Genomic DNA, 18394 nt, shown 5'->3' with positions numbered 1-18394 from the left:
AGCTGGAAAACAGGCAGGACAGCGGCCCTCGAGGACCGACTTTGGACACCCCTGTGTTATCCGATTGACATTTGATGAAAATGGCAGCTAATATATAATATTAGTAGCAGAAAATGTTTTATTTCACTTTACTAGGAGTAGTAGGAGGGAAGACTTTGACAAGGTTTGGCTATGCTGAATATCATACACTGACAAGTGATGGAATCTGATGCTGGCAGGCTGCAGCACATGTCACAATTTTTAATCTCCACATATGGGAATCCCGAAGCCAAATAAAATCTCATCATCCACAGCTTGAAGTATGTTTGACAAAAACAGCAAACTACTTACAATTACCCAACGACTTGCTTGGACTAAGTTGTCCCTCAGGGGAAACAAGTGACACTTTGCAAATCCCAAGGCAAATGTCAATTTGGTCATTCAGAAATGGATTTAAAAGCCACTCTTTTTCTTTCCTGCACTTAACTGATCATAACATAAACATGATAGGTTAACTCTTGATTCCAAATACATTTTAATTGTAAGTCTGGGTCAGGCTTCACTGCATTAATCGTTACCAGATCCACCCACCCCAACCCCACAACAAAAAAGAAAAAACGTAGCATTCGAAGGGGCAGTCGGTTTCTTGCTACTTACATGAGGATACAGAGGGAAGTGCAGGTTCTTTCTGAGTTGGGCGACAGAGGACCCACACCAGTCCTCAAACACATGGAGGTTGGCTTGGCCCTTGTACTGCAAACAAAATATCACACAGAAACAAAATATTTTTTACTGTAGACATGAACAAGACAATAAAAGCTTGAAACAAATTCAATACATAGATACATCGGAATCTATTCGATCGATTCGAAGTGGAAAAAATACAGTGACAGGATGTGGTGAAAATATGTCCTTGCTCTTAATTTGCACCCAACAGAAACAGTTGGATAGTGTTGTGGTCAGATCTTATTTGCACACCAAGGGTGCTTCTATTGGCTAAGCTTTCAACATGATGAGACACAGAAGCGGCCGTCCTCCAACGACTGTCACATGTTCTCAATATTTATAAGATATGAAAAAAGTCCAAGATGGCGCCCAAGTAGGCAGCCATCACCAAGTGCTCTCATGAGCCTTGCTTTTTTTGTTTTGTTTTTGTGTTTTCTTTTGTCACTCTGTGTTGTTGTGCATCATGTGGAATGGATATGGATTGTTTTTCAGCATTTTTGGCCACGACATTCATCAAGGAGGGGACTGTGCTGAGCGGTTGCACCTTTTCGACAGCACAAATATGCCAGCATTGTTTTTGATTTGGGAGGAATGTCAGTGGCATTTGACTGTCATCGCTGGACAGCTTTGGGGCGATTGTGCTTTTCTGCGCCTGTCATGGGCAATATTTTCACAGACCCGCTTTGTTTTGTCTTCCAGAAGCTCCTGTACATGTAATTTGTTTTTCTACTTATTTCTTTCCTTTTCTCTTCCTTTCATAACTTTGCCGCTGTGAAATGTAAATTTCTCCACTAATAAAGGTAAATCCAATCCAATTCAAAAAAGTAAGAGTCAGATCAAACGCAGGCGTCGTTCGAAAACAATCTGATCGGCAAATTAATTAAAAAGTGCACTGCAACATTCGTCTTTATGTTACATTGGATTAAGTGCAATTCTTTGTCTGTCTCCATAACACACACACGAAAAATAAAACAATCCAGTGTATGGCTCATATGATCCCGATGCGAGAATGTTGACTAACCATATCAGCAATGTCATCGGAGAACATGTTGTGCAAATATCCCGCAATTAGTGAAATCTTTCCCCTGACCATACGCTGACATTTGTCTGGATTATATATGGAGCGCGCAGGTCGCAGTTAGGACAAATGAAAATTATTCTGTGCAGCCATTAAGGGAATCAATTTTAAACACACACACACACACACACACAGACACACAGACACACAGACACACACACTGGCTGGCGACCAACGGATAGCGGTGTCGGCCCCGGCTGCAGCTGCACAGGTGTTGGCCGTTCCAATCAGTGGTAGTTAAAAGGACTCTCGGCACGACCATTCCGTGTCGGGTCATTGTATGTGTTTTCTTCACCCTGTCAGGTTTGTTTCATCTTGGCAGATTTTTACATATGGTTTTCTTTGATACTTTGTACTTTTCTTTTCGGATTACTTTGATGTTTTAGATTTTGTTCCTGCTGACTTTATTTTAATACAATTTGTCAAATACAACCTGCTGCTCCCTCCTGCCTGCTTATTTGGGATCCACATGGTTTTGCATGGTGGTAATTTGCAATGTTTGTATGTAATTGTGCACTTCCTCATGACAGTGGACTAATTGATCTTTGTCATATTATTTATATGGTTATGAAACACACAGCAAGGCACAGTGGTGGCCATAAGGGATGTTGGGGAATATTGATATGTATATATTTTACAAAACACAGCCGTCTTTTAACAAAGCGTTCGTACAACCTATGATTATACAAATGCAGGGGATTTATGCTAGAAGTTTACCTGCAGGCAATGATTGGATTGGATTGGATATGCCTTTATTAGTCTCACAGTGGAGAAATTTACATTTCACAGCAGCAAAGTGATGAAAGGAATGAAAGTAGAAAAACAAAATACATGAGCTGCTGGAAAGGCAGCCACTCTCGCGGCGCCGTCTTGAAGTCAAAATAACAAAAAAAACAAACTAAATAACAAATAATATGACAGCATAGAGGCGGCCCGGTAGTCGAGTGGTTAGCACACCGGCTTCACAGTGCAGAGGTCGCCGGTTCGCGTCCCGGTCCGGCCTCCCTGTGTGGAGTTTGCATGTTCTCCCCGGACCCGCGTGGGTTTTCTCCGGGTCCTCCGGTTTCCTCCCACACTCCAAAAACATGCATGGCAGGCAGATTGACCACTCCAAATTGTCCCTAGGTGTGAGTGTGAGAGTGACTGTTGTATGTCTTTGTGTGCCCTGCGATTGGCTGGCAACCAATTCAGGGTGTCCCCCGCCTCGTGCCCGAAGACAGCTGAGATAGGCTCCAGCAACCCCCGCGACCCTAATGAGGAATAAGCGGTACGGAAAATGAGATGAGAGATGACAGCATAGAGACAATATGACAGCACAAAGACACAGAGAGACATTCATTCTTCAGGACTTGCTGTACCCTCTTTGTGATGACATGAAGCAGTTCTAGATGAAAGAGGAGACGATCAAAGCATAATCAATCATATCAACAAAGCCATAACAAACGTAACGGCCGTGCACACGACACTTGGTACATGTACACACGAATGCCCGAGTGACTCGTCCAAGTCAGCGCCAGACACATGATCGCCATGTTCATATTGATCTGAGCGTCTCTATCAAGCAAAATTTTGAGATAAGCAGTAGGCTACAACGCCTAAGCACATTGCATCTGACCCACGCCTCCAACTCCAACAACGCTGTTGTGGTATGCAAACACTGTTCGCCACTGATGGAACTTATGGTCATAAAATGTCGGCCATTCTACCTGCCGAGGGAATTTAGTGCCATACTGCTGGTAGCAGTTTACATCCCCCCGAGCTCAATTAACAACAGGAGCGCGGCATTGAATGAACTCTACCAGCACATCAGCGAGCAACAGACAGCCCACCCAGATGCTTTCCTTATCCTGGCTGGCGATTTCAACCACGCCAACCCGAAAAGTGTTTTTCCACATCTCCATGGACACATTAACTTTCCGACGAGAGGTAACAACATTCTGGACAATGTTTTCACCACACACAAAGGAGCCTACAAAGCCTACCCCCTCCCCCACCTAGGAGCTTCGGACCACTCCACTATCATGTTAATGCCCGCATATAGGCCTCTTGTCAAAGTCATCAAACCAGTCAAGAAGCAGATAAGGGTGTGGCCTGATGGGTCGTCAGAGGCACTCAAAGACTGCTTCTCCAACACTGACTGGAACATGTTCAGACAAGCGGCCACCTACAACAACAACACCGACCTCCAAGAGTACACAGACTCTGTTACCTCCTACATGAGGAAGTGCATGGATGACGTGACTGTCACCAGATCTGTCACCATCCTGGCCAACCAGAAGCCATGGCTGACGGGTGAAGTCCACAGGCTCCTCAGGGCTCGGAACGCTGCCTACAAAGCTGGCGATGAGCTGGGCCTGAGGACAGCCAGGGCCAACCTGTCACGTGGCATCAGGATGGCCAAGAGACAGCACTCCAGGAGGATCGCCAACCACTTCAAAGACAGCAGTGACACCAGGAACCTGTGGCGTGGGATACAGACCATCACAGACTACAAGCCCACTCCACAGACCTGCGAGAACTCCACCACTCTGCTGAACCAGCAGAACGTCTTCTTCGCCCGCTTCGAGGCAGACAACAGCACTCCAGCACAGAAGACCCCACCACCTCCCGGCGAACAGGTGCTGACACTGTCCCAGGACAGCGTGAGGCGATCCCTCAGAGGGACCAACGCACGAAAAGCCCCGGGTCCCGACGGCATTCCTGGCCGTGTTCTGAGAGACTGCGCTGTGGAGCTCACAGATGTCTTCACGGACATCTTCAACACCTCTCTGAGCCAGGCTGTTGTGCCCACGTGCCTCAAAGCCACCACCATTATCCCGGTCCCGAAGAAGTCGTCCCCCACCTGCCACAATGACTACCGCCCGGTCGCACTCACTCCCATCCTCATGAAGTGCTTCGAGCGGCTAGTTATGAACCACATCAAGGCTGCCCTCCCCCCCACCCATGACCCCTTCCAATTTGCATATCGGCCCAACCGCTCGACCGATGATGCCATCTCCACTGCTCTCCACACAGCGCTCACCCACCTGGAGACCAGAGACTCCTACGTCAGAATGCTGTTCATCGACTTCAGCTCAGCATTCAACACAATCATCCCCCAACAACTCACCAATAAACTGAGCAAACTGGGGATCAGCACCTCCCTGTGCAACTGGCTGCTGGACTTCCTGACGGGGAGACCACAGGCAGTCAGAGTTGGCGACAACACTTCCAGCACCATCACGCTGAACACAGGGGCCCCCCAGGGGTGTGTGCTGAGCCCCCTCCTCTTCACTCTGCTCACGCACGACTGCTCACCATCATCACCTAGCTCCAACCTCTTCATAAAGTTTGCGGATGACACGACTGTGGTGGGCCTCATCAACAACGACGAGGAGACAGCCTACAGGGACGAGGTCAGCCGCCTGGCCACGTGGTGCAAGGACAACAATCTCCGTCTGAATGTGGAGAAGACGAAGGAGATTGTTGTGGACTTCAGGAGAGTGCGCCCCCAGCATGCTCCACTAACCATCGACGGTGCTGCAGTGGAGAGAGTGAGCAGCACCAAGTTCCTGGGAGTGCACATATCCGAAGACCTGTCCTGGAGCCACAACACGGCATCAATGGCCAAGAGAGCCCACCAGCGCCTGTACTTCCTCCGCAAGCTCAAAAGAGTTGGAGCCCCGACCCCCATCACGACCTCCTTCTACCGCGGTACCATAGAGAGCATCCTGACCAGCTGTATCACTGTGTGGTACGGCGCCTGCACCGTGTCCTGCCGTAAGACTCTGCAGCGCATCGTGAGGACAGCTGAGAAGATCATCGGTGTCTCTCTCCCCCCCCCTTCAGGACATCTACAACACCCGCCTCACCCGCAGAGCCATCCGGATCGCTGGCGATCCCACCCACCCCTCCCACAGCCTCTTCAGCCTGCTGCCATCGGGTCGGAGGCTGCGGAGTCTCCGAGCCAAGACCAGCAGGCTCAAGGACAGTTTCTGCCACCAGGCAGTCCGGAGACTCAACTCCCTCCCAGCCCTGCCCAGCCTGCCCCTTCCCACTGCCACACTCACCGAACTCTGAGTACACACTACATGCTGTACGATAATCCTGAACTCTATTTTTTGTTATTTCTCATTAGACAAGACCTCACTTCAACCCTTTCTAGTTGTTTGTTTTTGCAATTACGACATTACGTCACTTTATGTACGTCACTTCCTCACTTTACATATGTCACTACCTCACTTTACATACGTCACTACCTCACTTTCCATACGACACTACCTCACTTTACATACAGAAATTACATGTATTGTTTGTTGTCAATTGTATGTCTTTTTTAGCCACGTTATAAGTGCCTTGCATGTCTTGCACGCTGGGTCCGAGAGGACATTAATTTCATCTGTGCTGTATGTCATGCATATTAGCATATTTGACAATAAAGCTGACTTTGACTTTGAACTTTCGATTTGTCCTTACTTTTTACTGAGATCTGATTGACTCGGGCTTGACTTGTCGCAGGTTGCTGTGAGCAAAATAGTGAAGAAAATGTCAAAAACAAAGAAAACAAGTGAGAAGGAAATGGGTGGCGTCAAGAAAATAATATAGAAGAACAGGGCTTTTCAGCAAAAATCGTGGGGAGGTAGATGTGACAGGTTGTAAATTATCTTATTTCATATTTTGGTTACATTCGCGTAGTTCTATTGGTTTACAAATGATATATATCGAAAATGTTTATTTAAACATGGAACGCCTGCTTCGGTTAGTGTTTCGTGTCGGACCGATTTAGATCGTTGGACCGGAAATTGTTGTGCGCATACGTTTGCATTAGATCGGGGCATTCGAAGTAAACCACTGTTGAGTCAAGACGTATCACATTGCTTGTCTTGTGGTTTTTTTCTGGATCCCACAACACTGTATCTCCCTTACTATAGTGGAGAGCGCAACATTTTGGAGGCACCGCTGGGATATTTGCGTTCGAGTGTTGTCTACTCGCCGTGGGTAGAAGCTGGCGCCGAATATCCCCAATCAACCCAGTCGGAGTGGCGTCGCCGTTTACTGGTTTGTTTCTACATGTGCTCTGGTTGCATCTCTGTGCGTACAGCCACCACTAGAGGGCACTGGAAGACTTTGAAGTGAATCCGGCCAGTTGAACTGCGTCTACCCTCTCGAAAATGGCGTTACAGGAATTACAGTTGGACATCAAAGGCAAGTTATTTGGACTGAATTTTCAACAGTTGTCAGAGTTATGTGCTGAAATCCAAATATCTGGACTGGAAAGAGAGCAACTTACAGGAAAGACTCGAGGCCAACTAAATAATATTGTGTCAATCTACATTGAAAGAGCTGAATTAGAGCTAGAAGATGGAGGAATGTCAGATTTGCTACGTGGAAAGGACTTGATTGAAAGTATAAAAGATTTTGAACTAGGAATAGCCAAACCAAGTGAAAAAGGTCGGGATGCAGTGCGAAAGAGAAGCATAGTGCCCCCAGACACTGCCCCCTGGCGCAAAGATTTCAAAATATCTGGACAAATAGGTGAACTCTGACAAAAAGATAAACTCACATTTCCTAATTTGGTCAGACAGATAGAAAGTGGGCTCAGTAAAGGCTACCAGGGGCATGAGATCATCGATGCAGTGGTTCGTGCCATAACACCAGGTCTGCAGTTGAGAAGCTACCTCGAAGGGAAAGAAAATCTCACCCTACCTTCTTTACGAAGGATTCTCAGATCTCACTATCAAGAGAGAGGAGCCACTGAATTGTACAAGCAGCTCTCATCGGAAGTGCAGACTAATAAAGAGTCCCCACAGAAATTTCTACTGCGTGCAATGGATCTTCGTCAAAGGATTCTTTTTGCATCTCAAGAGGCCGAATCAGCGGTGAAGTATGATCCCACGTTGGTCCAGAGTTTATTCCTGCACACAGTTCTGACGGGGTTACAGAGTGACAATGTAAAGAGTGGCATGCAACCTTTCCTCCTGCTAACCACCACATCAGATGAAGTACTGTTAGAAAAATTAAACATGGCATGTGCAAATGAAAAAGAGTGACAGGAAAAAAAGAAAAATGCTGCTGCACGGGTGACAACGCTGAACACTGTCCAGTTAGATGACACACCAGTCCCGATTGGGAAGAAGACAGTCTTAAAGCAGAATACTGTTACTGTGCCGAATGAACTCCTTTCAGAGATCAAAGAGATGAGGTCAGAGATGATGCTGTTAAAAGAGCTGCGTGCAGAAGTGTCCCAGATCAAAGGGACTATTCAGAAACCAACAGCCACTTCTCAGCCCACCAGCGGAGGACCTGAACGCCTGCCTGACCACTACCCTGAACAGGTCGCCTTCACTCCACCTTCACAATATCAGGTAGATCCACCAGCCAGGCACTACTACACCCAGCACTCCCCATCAGCTCTTCAGCAGTACCACCCAGCAACAGGCCCCAGGCCGATGAGGGAGGCAGCACAGTTCCAGCAGCGGTTCGCCCCTCAGCAGTACTACATGCCCCGTCGCCCTCAGCCCAGGTGTTATTCTTGTATTCAGACAGGTGAAGAATATTGTCAGCACTGTTTTAAATGTGGAAGTAGTGAACATTTCAGAGCAGGCTGCAAAGCACAGAACTCAGCTAGGAACCATGCTTTAAACTAGAAAGGGTTACCCCAGTGGGACATGGTGTGACCACAGAGACAGATAGGTCCCAGTGTTACAGTGGTGCTATGAAAATGGAATGTAAGCCCCACACATGTGGCCCCGTTCAGAAGAGACATAAGCAGTCATTTGTCGAGCGTACAGATAAGAAACAGTGTGGCAAATTACCTTCGGTCAGGGAGTTAGTGGGAAAGAAATGTCATATGATGCTGTGAGTGCTGCCGTACAAGCGGTTGACCAACAGAACGAGTCTAGTGCAGCTTGGTCTATGGGAATCTCAGCTACGTGTGCCGAGGTGTCACTAAACACACCGATAGCCCCATTGACTGTTGGACAGATCAAGCTAGATCAAGAGACTGACCCCATTATAGGACATATTATTAGATACAAACTGGCGGAGACGAAACCGCTAGGTACTGAACTAAGAAAGCATTGTCCTCAAGTTGTTTGTCTTGTGAGGGAATGGGACAAGCTACACTTTAATGACAGAGGTGTTTTGTACAGAAAAACGGCAAACAGAACCCAACTACTGCTTCCTGAAAAACACAAGGTGACAGTGTTAAAAGAGCTGCATGATGAAATGGGCCACCATGGTGTAGAAAGGACTCTTTCCCTTGTAAGGGATCGTTTTTACTGGCCCTTTATGCAAAAAGAAATAGAGGACTATGTACTGAGAGAGTGTGTGTGCCTAAAACACAAAAAGCCCAACCGTGAGACCAGATCCCCTCTCACTAATATTGTGACTACTCAGCCTTTTGAACTTGTCTCCGTTGACTTTTTGCATCTTGACAAATGTAAGGGTGGTTATGAATATGTGCTTGTGCTAGTAGACCATTTTACACGTTTCGCTCAAGTTTATGCTACAACGTCCAAATCTGGCAAAACAGCGGCAAACAAAATCTTTAATGACTATGCTTGAAAGTTTGGGTTCCCTCTTCGAATTCACCATGATCAGGGTGGTGAATTTGAAAATCAACTTTTTGCTCAACTGAAGGAATATTGTGGGGTTGCGGGTTCAAGGACAACCCACTACCATCCACAGGGAAATGGACAGGTTGAATGATTTAATCGAACACTGATCCAGATGTTAAAGACACTGACAGAGAAACAAAAGAGTAACTGGAAAGACTCACTAAACAAACTCGTTTATGCTTACAACTGTACCAAAAGTGAGGTGACAGGGTTTTCACCTTTTTACTTACTTTATGGACCAGTGACGTGCGGTGAGGTTCATGGCTGGTGAGGCACTGACGTCATCAATGACGTCACAACTCGTCTCTATTTAGTATTTGAACGGTAAATTCAGCGATTTTGAAAAAAATCCTAAAACGGTAAAGTTAAATGGACAAGAACTTTAAAGTACAAATCACTAAATACATCTAACTGTTTAATTTATTTTTTCATTTGATATTTCCATGACAGCTTTCCATGATGACAGGTGAGGCACTGCCTCACCTGCCTCCAATGACTGCACGTCACTGTTATGGACGTTCACCATGTTTGCCAGTTGATATGTTGTTTAGTTTGAATCCAGACTCTAACCAGGGTGACACCAACCAGAAGGACTATGAAGAAGTGGAAACAGGGCATGGAGGAAGCGTATGTGATCACGCAAGAAAATAACAACAAAGCTGCTGCCAGGAGTAAGAGACTATATGACAGTAAACTAAAGTATTCTACCCTGTTGCCCGGTGATCGTGTTCTGGTTCGAAACTTAACCCCACGCGGAGGTTCAGGCAAACTGAGAAACCACTGGGAGGATGTTGTTCATACAGCGGTTCGTCAAGTCAGCCAAGACATTGCAGTTTATGAGCTGAAACCTGAGAGGGGGAAGGGCAGATCTAGGATACTCCACCGCAATCTCTTGCTGCCATGTGATCATTTGCCATTAGAGACTTCACTACAGTCCCAGTCCAAGGAAAAGTCCACTCGGCAACGACCGAACAAGATGCCGGAAATGGATCCGGAAGAGGATGATGAGGAGGATGAGTATTATCCAGTGTTGCATCGCCAGAGCACCCGACCAGACTCACCAGAACCGCGGGACGTGAGCTTTGTGGAGACAACCCACTATGATGACAATCAACTGGGGAATGAACTGCCGGGGACAGAGCCGGGAGCTGCGGAAGTTGACCAATCTCAGGAGGGCAACATTGGTCCGGAAAATGATCCACCTGTGACAGTGTGTCCCCCTTTTCCCCAGCCACCCCCCAGTAATCCTGATATTGGGGGAAATCAACGGCCACGACGAGAACACAGGAGACCCAAGGTATTCACGTATGATCGTCTTGGTTCGCCATCTTGTTACAATGTAGGGACAGTACCATATCATGGTGAACAGACAATGCCTTGGATGTATGGCGCACACCCCTATTATGCCACGAAATACTACAGAAATGGTTAATCGACACTTCTGTTTAATAGAACAGTGAGATGGAAACAAGAAGACCCCGATGAGCCCTGTATAAGTAAAACGGAATGTATGAAAAGAGTTGCAGTCTGTGAATTGTTGATTGTTATAATGTAAAGAGAATGTATGAAAAGAGTCCCAGTCTGTAAACTGTTCATTATTATAGTTCATATTTGGATGCAGTTCATAATACCGTGCGTCATTGTTTTGAGCACGTCGTCCAGCGCATTTATGTATTTACTAGTACATATGTTGGGGACAACATCTATTTTGAGGGGGAGTATGTGACAGGTTGTAAATTATCTTATTTCCTATTTTGGTTACATTCGCGTAGTTCTATTGGTTTACAAATGATATATATCGAAAATGTTTATTTAAACATGGAACGCCTGCTTCGGTTAGTGTTTCGTGTCGGACCGATTTAGATCGTTGGACCGGAAATTGTTGTGCGCATACGTTTGCATTAGATCGGGGCATTCGAAGTAAACCACTGTTGAGTCAAGACGTATCACATTGCTTGTCTTGTGTTTTTTTTCGGGATCCCACAACACCGTATCTCCCTTACTATAGTGGAGAGCGCAACATAGGCTCCAGGTGGCACAAGAAAAGCACGAGCAGTCATGATTATGACTCCATATGTCTGTCATGTATAGTAAAACGTCAAGGTGATAAAACGGCTGTAATGTCCAGCGGAAAGCGTAATTGGATTGGATTGGATTTGCCTTTATTAGTCTCACAGTGGATAAATTTACATTTCACAGCAGCAAAGTGATGAAAGGAATGAAAGTAGAAAAACAAAATACATGAGCTGCTGGAAAGGCAGGCACTCTCGCGGCGCCGTCTTGAATTCAAAAGAACAAAAAAAACTAAATAAATAATATGACAGCACAAAGACAATATTACAAAACAAAGACACAGAGAGTCCTTCATTCTTCAGGACTTGCTGTACCCTCTTTGTGATGACATGAAGCAGTTCTAGATGAAAGAGGAGAGGATCAAAGCGTCTTTCCACCAGTGGATCAGGGTCATCATGGTGGAACGTGCACGTCGACTACAAGCTATATGTTGAAAGCAAATACGCAGCTGTAGCATCCATTGACGACAAGAGATTGTCTCACATCTCCTGTCCCACATAAATCTGCTTCAATTCCAAGCCGCAACAGTTCCACATACGCATCGGCGCTCTGCGCTGACGCTCCTTTCTTCTTAACGCGGGCTCCTCAAGCCATGCATCCATTCAGCCGCATACTGTCCAACAGCACCGACCTTTCCGCTGAACAAAGCGGGGCTGTGAAGATGCTGCCCATTACAGGCGCAAAAAAGCACAATGGCCCCAGAGCTGTCCAGCGATGGCAGTCGAATGGCACCGACATTCCTCCCATTCAAAAACAGTACTGGCACATTCATGCTGTCGAAAAGGTGCAACCGCTCAGCAGAGTCTCCTTGATGAATGTCGTGGTCAAAAATGCTGAAAAACAATCCGTATCAATTCCACACGACGCACAACAACACAAAATGACAAAAGAAAACACAAAACAAGACAAAAACAACCAAAAAAAAGCAAGGCTCATGAGAGCACTTGCTGACGGCTGCCTACTCGGGCGCCATCTTGGACTTTCTTGGAAAATGTGACCTCAATTTGTTATAAGATGACATCAAATTTAGCATGCATGTCCATCTTATTTGTTACAAATGAGCGGATGATTGACATGAGAAAACGTAAATCGCCAAAGGTGTGTGTGTATCAGTGATTAATACCTGGCAATTTTCCAGACCAAAATGTGTAAGTCATTTAAAGGGGAATGAAGGTACAAGGACCAAACTGAAAAACTGGAAGACGGACTGATGAACTGAGCCCTATTGTGGGTTAGTAGATCACTGGTGTCAGGCGGAATACTCAAACCTCCAAAAGAAAACATTTTGGGGTCAGCTTTGGAGAAAGATTACAGTGAAATACTATGTTTAAGTGAGAATGAAATTGTCTTAAGAGTTACTCATTACATTTTTAAATACTATTGTAGTTATTGAGTCCAGTAACAATTTACAAATGTTCGGGTGGCAACACAAAATTAGAAAGAAAAACAAAAAAGAGAAGGCAGTCTTTTAAACCATTTACAACGTAGATATGTTCACAGAACCAATCTCACAGACAGAATCAGAATCAGAATCATCTTTATTGCCAAGTATGTAGAACACACAATGAATTTGTTTCCGGTAGAACACGCTGAACTAGTATCGTCGTCAGAAAAACTGCTAAGTGGCACTATACAGTTCCATTTTGGCTACTGTTGAAAGAGTTCAAAGCGTTCAAAGAGTTAATGGCTTGGGGGAAGAAGCTGTTTAAATGTCTGCTGGATTTGGTGCTTTGGTACTTACATTACTTTCATTCGTCAGATATAGTCAATAATCAATATTTGAAATCATTTCTTTTTGGAACATATAACTTTATTTTCACACCATCAGCATATGACACCCATGTTAAGACATTGACTGCGAGGCCATCTTTTTTCTGTGAAAGAATTTTAAATTATACTCTATTTATTGCAACGACATGTTGTGCCTAATATTCTCTCTCTAGTTTCCACAAAATGTATATTAAAACATTGTATTATTGCCACAAGTATTCATCAAAGTCTGTGGCTTTCCATCACAGATTTGAGACATTTAACAATATATACTGTATAAAATTCCAGTTGTGCTTTCACGGGGATGTCACCCACGAACATAATCAAACTGACAACCCAACAGATTGCATCACCCGGAGGGGAGCCTCATATTTTTCCAGCTGTAAAGTACAGTCAATGAGAGTCTGAGTACACCTGCAGCAGTGCAGCTGTTATTGCTCATGCATGCATTACCCAGGATTGTTTTTTTGTTGTTGTAATAAATATGTCAATTCAGTTGAGTCACAATTGTTTGTTCGTGTTTGTCTCTGAAATATTTCACAACTTGAAAACTGTCCACTTGTTACAAGGGGTGTTAAAAAAACAGATATGAATTTGAAAATCAGTTTTTATTTTTCCACCGGTTGCATGGTGCTCCCAACGTATTTTCTTGGTCGCACCAGCCCTTAGAAGCACTATAAATTTCAACATCCATTTTTTATTTTAAAGGCTTCATAATATTAAGAAGGTGTGGGTGAAATGCACAATATATTGAATAAATGAATAACATTCTGGTCAACAAAGTTCATTGGTGTCAGCCTACATTGGATTAAAAGTTGCCCCGTGAACATCGCTTTATAGGCTGACTGTGTGTAGTTTTTATTTCACCATGCTATGTGTGTCTGTCTGTGTCTTGTTTTGCTTACAACATGACATAAAACAGCAACTCCACCTGTGTGTGAGTAGTCGGCTGCATTAAGTTAAAAAATATTGGACCATGGCTAACCAGAAGAGAAACCCATGCTTTACTGCCTCATTGGCTGAAAAGATGCTATCTTACGTGTGTCCGTTAAGTGAGACTTGAGAAACGAGGAAGCCTCTTTCCATCCGAATTTGCGATTTTTCTTTGAGTCAATGGTGTGACTTTGTGTGAGGGTGACTGGGCACCCACATTGGGTGCACCTGAGAGCTATGATTAGTGTGTCGAATTAAATTGAATCAAACCACTCCACTGAAAATGATCTCACCTTATGTACGAAATTATCTTTTGATGGAGAGAAATATCTTTGAACTGCCAATAAAAAGAAAAAAAATGACTTGACTTCCCCTTTGCTCAATAGCTATTTCATGTAAAGGTGCATTCTGTCACGTCTGGTACAAAGCGGAAAGTCACACTTTAACATTTTCAAAAAAACACACCACCAAGAAAAGAAACAAAAGCGCTAGTCAAAACAAAGGCCAGGAAAACACAAAACAGTATACTAACCATAAGGGCTTTCACGAAAGGCAAGAAGGAAAATAAACCCAAGACTACAAATAAATGTGAAGTATTCACTATTCAATTCACGTATGAATGGAACAATAAAATAAAAATGAAAACTATACTCATAAAAATATTAGATTGAGAGAAACAAGCGTACTACGACGACATCGAGGAGACTCGACACATAGGCAAGAGTAGTGGAAAGGCAATTGATTCACCAGCAAACAAAAGTCAAGGGTTTAGTCCTGAAATGCAGGGTGATGTAATTAACAGATTGTGAGCAAGGATGGGACGAAACGAAAGTGTGGGTTTCGTCCCTAAGGATATAGCATCTCTGCTTTTTGCAGATGATGAGGTACTGTTGGGGCTCTCCAACTCTCTCTGGAGCGTTTCACAGCCAAATGTGAAGCGGTTGGGATGAGAATCAGCAGCACAAAATCTGAGACAATGGTTCTCAGTCGGAAAAGGATGGAGTGCCCCCTCCGGGTCAAGGAAGAGATCTTGCCTCAAGTGGAGGAGTTTAAGTATTTGAAAGTCTTGTTCACGAATGAGGGTAGGAGGGAGTGAGAGATCGACAGGTGGATTGGTGCTGTGATGCGGACTTTTTACCGATCTGTCGTGGTGAAGAAAGAGCTGAGCCAAAAGGTGAAGCTCTCAATTTACCATTCGATTTACGTCCCAACCCTCATCTATGGTCACGAGCTATGGGCCGTGACCGAAAGAACGAGATCCCGGATCCAAGCGGCTGAAATGAGCTTTCTCATGCACGTATGTACATTATGTATGTATGCATACAAACAGGCTTTACTTTTTAACTTTCATGTCTTGAAATTTCTTTCCTAACAAGAGGCAATATTTTCCTGTAGAGATGTTTCACAACTTGAAAAATTCATTTGAAAAAACATTCGTAAGTCGAGGTACTACTGTGTAGGAAAACAAGGCCATACTTTAGTTTTCTTCCTCATGAATGCAAAAAGGGTATGTTGTATGGAACAAAAGGCCCAGAAACTAAAATGTTCAATCACAATGTTGTTTTTAATCAATGGCTGTCATTATGTAACAACATACATATAGCTCAACTACGTATAAGGAGCTGGTTGTTAATCCCATCTGTCAAATAAATGGCATGATGACACAAAGATAAAACACATGAAAGATTGCTCCAAGAAGGTGTTAGTAATATAATCTAAGAGGACGTTTGGCGTATCTCCCTGTGAGCGGCTGCCCAAAATCTTTACTCTCTCCCACCCATCTGGTTGTGATATCAAGAGGAGCACAAAGCAGGCATTTGATCTCATCTAAGGCTAGTGCCGCTTTCTGCATTCCCGCTGGCAACTAACACTGACAAATGGCCGCTCAGCGCACCCACTAACGAGGAATTGCACCAGCTGACACTCTGAATCCCATTTGGATAAGGAAAGGGAGACGTGATGTTCCTGGCAAACACCAGGAGAGAATAGAAGAGAGAAGAGAATAGCACTCAGAGCAAACCCCTAAGGCCGATAAAGTGCATCACATCATACAGTATGACGCAGTTTTAGAGAGTTTGTTGAAATTTCAAGGGATTGTGATCAGAGTGCGTGAGTGAGACATCAATGATAACCAAAATGGGGCTCTTTTATAAAGTCTCCGATACTATCCTTCCCTTGGAGGCCTGTCTTTCTATTTCAATGAAAAATGATGTCATGAATGAAAAGGTGTGGTTTTGAAAGAATCACCAAGGATGTAGAATAAGGATAATGAGATTACCTCTAAGAAAACAAAGAGATTCACAAATAGACAATGTTCATCTGATTTTCATTGCAGCCTTCACAACTTCTGGCATGAGGCTTTTGATAAGCCGCCATCTGCTCGGTGATTACATCTATTTTGACATGGAGAGCATATCACCCAAAGAAGATGAAAATGACTCAACAGTTCAACAGTGGACCTCCCACAATAAGACATTCCTATAATCTGCGTTTTTTTCCACCAGTATTTGGGTAGATAGATGGGAGACAGACAAGCAAATGAATTAAAATATATTGCCGTCACAGACTCTGTTCTGTGCTTTAGTCTCACTTACATGTTGAGTCGTGCCAAATGCTTTGCAGCCCTATGCAGTGTTATTACATCCATAAAAACATGAGTGTGCTTGTCAAACAGCACCAAGGCTTCTTCCACCCAACCTGCGTATGCCCGTAACGAGTGTGTTGGAGCAAGCGTTGAAACGTGCTTGGCATTGCTGAATAGTTACACAGCAATTAGCCTGATGGTTAAGTGACTGTTTAGTTGATTAAAAAAATATATCGGCCTGTTACAACAGTGTCCAATGTTTTTTAATGTATTTTTTTTTCAGTAATTGTCAATGTTAAACATCCTTACCCATTTATTTCCAAATTATGTGTCTTAAGTTGTGTGTTCATACAGATGTACAGGTTTACATTGCTTGAAATATAATTGTCAAATATTTCCGTAAAATATGCCTTTTAGAATCATCACAATTTGAACTGCATGGTCCACATTCGTGAGAAACAAAGTTCAAAAAAGTATTAGATAGCAGGTGATGACCGTTTGATGTTGAATTCTGTTTTAATAAAAAAAAGTATTTGGTTGCAGATTGCATCTTATTTGTTATCAATTCACCACTAAGATAGACCAGGCTTTATTTAGCTTGAGTATGGACAAAACATAAATGATGCAGGAGGTGTTTTTAATCAGTGCTTTTTACTCTGAGTGAGCCAACAGCAGCCCGAGACCCACTCGTAGCAGATTTCGGCTCATGGATCTCCTTCCTTTTTTGAAGTCCTTGGCATGCATGTGGCTTTGACATTCATCTCCATAGGATGAGATGAACACTTGGAGAGATAGAATAAGGCCAGACCATAGGTCATCAAAATGGTTTCTAAAACAAATTCTATGCATATGCTCGCGGAGGTGACTTGAACTGCCTTATTTGGTAATAACTGTGTAAATGTGTAGGTGTGCTTGTGGCTTCTACGAATGCCACTGCAGACCTGTGTGACCTCTGTCAATCTGTGACAGCTGGCATATGGCCCCACTCTACCTTCACCAGAAACAAGGTATGCATTTGACAGCATTATCTTGGTGGCCCCTTGGACCTCTGCCATTTTGGCCATGCACCAGGGAAAACAAGTTATTAGTATTAGGACAGACTATTCTGTCTGACGGAATAAAGACGAGAAAGAAAGGGAAAAAGATGCATTGATGATTCCTTTGCGAGTTAAAGCCGAGGAATGTCAACAATCTCCAAAGGCAATAAACTACTGTCCAATTTGTTTTACTGAACTATCTGATATCCAATAAAAGACACCCCCACAAATTGTATATAAATATGATCTTAATCGCATGCTAATTTTCATTTGCAATGTATGGTAGGTCATTGAAAGAAAGCTAATGAAAAACGCAATAAGGCTGTGTTCCAAATACTTTAAGTGAACATGCATAGCTAATCATTTGACATAAACATACTTTGTTTATCATTTAGAGACTGCAGTAGTTAGGTATCTTCCAAACATGTTCTAGGACAGCAGCATTGAGAGAAAACACAAACTGACAAATTAAGGAAATAATGTGGAATAGCAAAAAGTCAAACAGAAGCAAAAACATTGCTGAAGCAGCAACAATTAATAAAATAAAATAAAGCAATACAAACTTACAGAGAGCCAAAATAAAGTTCAGAATCACTTTCAACTTTGAGGTGTGATT

At 43.8% G+C, this 18394-nt stretch overlaps 1 protein-coding gene across 3 annotated transcripts in view; it reads right to left on the bottom strand.

Annotated features, from left to right (window-relative positions):
* b4galnt4a (beta-1,4-N-acetyl-galactosaminyltransferase 4a) overlaps positions 1–18394 on the bottom strand; it is a 192130-nt gene that overhangs the window by 51249 nt on the left and 122487 nt on the right. For all 3 annotated transcript variants that reach the window (XM_088997298.1, XM_088997301.1, XM_088997300.1), the window contains one exon: positions 637–732. In XM_088997298.1, coding sequence (XP_088853424.1) covers positions 637–732 — 96 coding nt within the window. The remainder of the gene's footprint in view (positions 1–636; positions 733–18394) is intronic.

The sequence above is a fragment of the Hippocampus bargibanti genome, linkage group LG05, assembly GCF_051943395.1.
Source record: "Hippocampus bargibanti isolate YZ-2025 linkage group LG05, ASM5194339v1, whole genome shotgun sequence".
Classification (NCBI taxonomy): Eukaryota; Metazoa; Chordata; class Actinopteri; order Syngnathiformes; family Syngnathidae; genus Hippocampus; species Hippocampus bargibanti.
Note: the sequence above shows the minus strand (reverse complement) of the source record. Positions and strands in the feature narration are given on the sequence as shown.